Here is a 3,994-nt window from a genome sequence, read left to right as displayed (position 1 = left end):
AATATTATTTTATATATATATATATATATATATATATATATAATGATATATAAATCTATATAAAAAACTAGTATATATAAAACTAAAAAATTACTAAAACTATCTAAAATTAAAATGTAATAAAAATACAGAATTTAATAAAATAATAAATATAATTAATATAAATGCAATATATAATGCTGATAATGATAATAGTATTATGCATATTTATTATTTTATTATATTCTATATTTTTTATTACATTTTAATTTTAGATAGTTTTATTAATTTTGTTTTGTCATTTTTTAGTTTTATATATACTTCTATTAATGTTCTTCATTTCTATTATTTACAGTGATGATATAATTGTATGGTTTGGTGTCGGATGCGCTGCTTGTTCAGCACAGGGTTTGGAGGAACGTCAGCGGCTTTCACACGACTCTGTTGAATCTGACGTGACGCTGATGTTTTTCCACTCGTTTCCTGCAGATCCGCTGAATATAAACACTGGATGACTGTGTTCATGGAGACCGGTAAACATGAGCAGCACATGAGCGGAGCAACACGCTCACAAACCAACCGCTGGAAACACTGAAGAGCCCAGAGATTCTCCTGCTTCTGTTTCTAGCGGCAGTGCATTCAAATCACAACGAGATCTGCTCTTCTGTACTGGGACCAGGGTTGTGTTGTGTTGTGTTGTGTTGTGTTTAAACGTTAAAACTAACACCAAAACCATACAAAAGTTATTCATGGAAATAAAATGAAAAACAGCTAACATTTCTCATTTTCATGTAGTTTAACTTGATGTACTTAAATAAATAAAACTGAAATAAAAATTTATAAAAACTACAAAGCTATAATATAAAAACAACAACAAATAAAACATGCAACAAAATGACTAAAACATTAACCTAAAATTAAAATGGAAAATATAAAAAAATTGTTGTGAGCTAAAACTAAAACTATTAAAATTATTTTGCTAACAGAAATAAATCTGAAATAAAATAAAATATAAATATTAAATGAAAAAAGTAAACTAAAAAAAAACTATATGTAGAAATGCTGCCTCTACAAGTAACGGAAAAAGTAGAAGTCAAAATACTGAAACTGAAATGAAAATAAATTAAAGCTAAATATTTAAAGACACAAAGAAACATAAAAAAACAATCTAATAAAAATAACAAAAGAACACAATAAAGTTACTTAAAATGCAAACTAAAATTAAACTAACTAAAACTATTAAAAATTGTTTAATTTAAATAAAAATAAAAAGAAATGTTGCTTTGGCAAATAACTGTAAAATCTGTAAAATAAAATAAAATTACTAAAACTGAAATGAAAATAAAGCTACAGATTTAAATATAAAGAAACATTTAAAGAAAACAAAAACTACTAAAAATGCCAAAAGCATATCACAAAATTACTTTGAAACTAACTAATCTAAACTAACTAAAACTATTAAAATTGGTTTTGTTAATGGAAATAAAGCTGAAATAAAATATAAATATTAGACTTAAAATGAGAAAATCAGAAATGTTGTCTAGGCAAAGAAACTAAAGCTAAAATAAACAAATTATTAAACCTAAAACTGATAAGAAAACGAATTAAACTAAATATTTAAGAACATATAAATAAATCAACTAATAAAAATGGCAAAAGCACGTAATAAAATGACTCAAAGGTGACTAAAGTGAACCTCTAGACCTGAAAGCATGAATGATCGCTGCAGTAGTGTTTGAATGAACGAGTGAACAAGTGAACGAGTGAGTGAGTGAGTGAGTGAATGAGTGAGTGAGTGAGTGAATAAATGAGTGAGTGATTGAATGATTGAATGAGTGAGTGAGTGAGTGAGTGAATGATTGAATGAGTGAGTGAGTGAGTGAGTGAATAAATGAGTGAGTGATTGAATGAGTGAGTGAGTGAGTGATTGAATGAGTGAGTGAGTGAATAAATGAGTGAGTGAGTGAGTGAATGAGTGAGTGAATAAATGAGTGAGTGAATGATTGAATGAGTGAGTGAGTGAATAAATGAGTGAGTGAGTGATTGAATGAGTGAGTGAGTGAATAAATGAGTGAGTGAGCGAGTGAATGAGTGAGTGAATAAATGAGTGAGTGAGTGAGTGAATGAGTGAGTGAATGAGTGTCAGTGAGTGAGTGAATGAGTGAATGAACGAGTGAGTGAGTGAGTGAGTGAAAGAATGAGTGAGTGAGAGAATGAGTGAATGAACGAGTGAGTGAGTGAGTGAGTTAGTGAATGAATGAATGAATGAGTGAGTGAGTGAGTGAATGAGTGAGTGTGTGAGTGAGTGATTAAATGAGTGAGTGAATAAATGAGTGAGTGAGTGAATGAGTGAGTGAAGAAATGAGTGAGTGAATGAGTGAGTGAGTGAGTGAGTGAGTGAATGAATGAATGAGTGAATGAACAAGTGAGTGAGTGAGTGAGTGAATGAACGAGTGAGTGTGAATGAACGAGTGAGTGAGTGTGTGAGTGAATTAGTGAGTGAACGAGTGAGTGAGCGAGTGAGTGAGTGTGTGAGCGAGTGAGTGAATGAGTGAGTGAGTGAGCGAGCGAGTGTGAGTGACTGAGTGAGTAAATGAGTGAATGAGTGAGTGAGTGAATTAGTGAATGAATGAGTGAGTGAGTGAATGAGTGAGTGAACGAGTGAGTGTGTGAGTGAGTGAGTGAACGAATGAGTGAGTGTGAGTGAATGAGTGAGTGAGTGAGCGAGTGAGCGAGTGAATGAATGAGTGAGCGAGCGAGTGAGTGACTAAATGAGTGAGTAAATGAGTGAGTGAACGAGTGAGTGTGTGTGTGAGTGAATGAGTGAGTGAATGAGTGAGTGAGTGAGTGAGTGAATGAGTGAGTGAGTGAATGAATGAACGAGAGAAAAAAATAATTTAATGAATAAAGATATAAATAAGTAAATACATAAATATTAAATAATAAATCGTAATCGTATAAATAAATAAATACATGTCTGTTTAGTTATTGTGTGTGTGTGAGTGTGTGAGTGAGTGAGTGTGTGAGTGACTGAGTGAGTGAATGAGTGAGTGAGTGAGTGAGTGAATGAGTGAGTGAGTGAATGAATGAACGAGTGAGTGAGAGTGAGTGAACGAGTGAGTGAGTGTGTGAGTGAGTGAACGAGTGAGTGAGAGTGAGTGAGTGAGTGAGTGAACGAGTGAGTGTGTGAGTGAGTGAACGAGTGAGTGAGTGAGTGAGTGAGTGAGTGAGTGTGTGAGTGTGTGAATGAGTGAGTGAGTGAGTGAGTGTGTGAGTGAGTGAATGAGTGAGTGAGTGAGTGAGTGAGTGAGTGAGTGTGTGAGTGTGTGAATGAGTGAGTGAGTGAGTGAGTGAAGGAGAGTGAAGTGTGTGCTCCTCACATGCCGCCGAGCACCAGCACAGATGAGACTCTGGAGCAGCTGTGCGTCAGCTGTAGATTCACTGAACCCGACTTCAGGACCGTCCTCCTTCCTCTGAGTCCAGAGCGCTCGAACAGCACCGCTGCCGGCACCGAGAGCTCCTGCGCGCAAGTTCAGACACATTCAGCTGTCAGAACACAGAACACACTGCTGCTGGAGCAGACTCATGCAGGAGAGGGAGACTCACGTGTCCCGTGGGCTGGAGCGACAGCACTGATGCGTCCGGCTGTGTGAAACCCATCGTACACAGATCAGGATAAAAACCCTCCTCCAGGACACACTGATGACCGGAGAAACTCTCACGGCTAAACGCCAGCCAGCTGCACTCACACACACACACTTGTGTGAGAGCAGAAACACACAGACCGACGGACTGATGATGACAGAACAGATCTAACGAACCTTCCGGCATGAACCCTGCAGGAGCGCACGCTGAAGCCGCCAGGCATTGTGGGTAACGAGTCCTGCAGCAGGACAGACGTCCCACCAAATCCAGACTCAGAGAACAGCTCAATCTATTACATCAACAAGATTACACTCCATATTAATATTCATGCTGACCTTTTGAAATTAGTTAAAATGAGAACAAAATTATA

The 3,994-nt window shown here is 36.3% G+C and overlaps 1 protein-coding gene across 1 annotated transcript in view; it reads right to left on the bottom strand.

Annotated features, from left to right (window-relative positions):
• LOC107701355 (uncharacterized) overlaps window positions 1-3,994 on the bottom strand; it is a 36,830-nt gene that overhangs the window by 5,172 nt on the left and 27,664 nt on the right. Inside the window, exons 22-24 of the mRNA XM_016503343.1 lie at window positions 3,801-3,913; window positions 3,586-3,718; window positions 3,360-3,499 (exon numbers count right to left, since the gene is read on the bottom strand). Of these exons, the coding sequence (XP_016358829.1) occupies window positions 3,360-3,499; window positions 3,586-3,718; window positions 3,801-3,913 (386 nt within the window). The remainder of the gene's footprint in view (window positions 1-3,359; window positions 3,500-3,585; window positions 3,719-3,800; window positions 3,914-3,994) is intronic.

Source organism: Sinocyclocheilus anshuiensis, unplaced genomic scaffold, assembly GCF_001515605.1.
Source record: "Sinocyclocheilus anshuiensis isolate Anshui unplaced genomic scaffold, SAMN03320099.WGS_v1.1 scaffold1566, whole genome shotgun sequence".
Classification (NCBI taxonomy): domain Eukaryota; kingdom Metazoa; phylum Chordata; class Actinopteri; order Cypriniformes; family Cyprinidae; genus Sinocyclocheilus; species Sinocyclocheilus anshuiensis.
The sequence above is the reverse complement of the archived record's forward strand: the minus strand, read 5'-3'. Positions and strand labels throughout refer to the sequence as shown.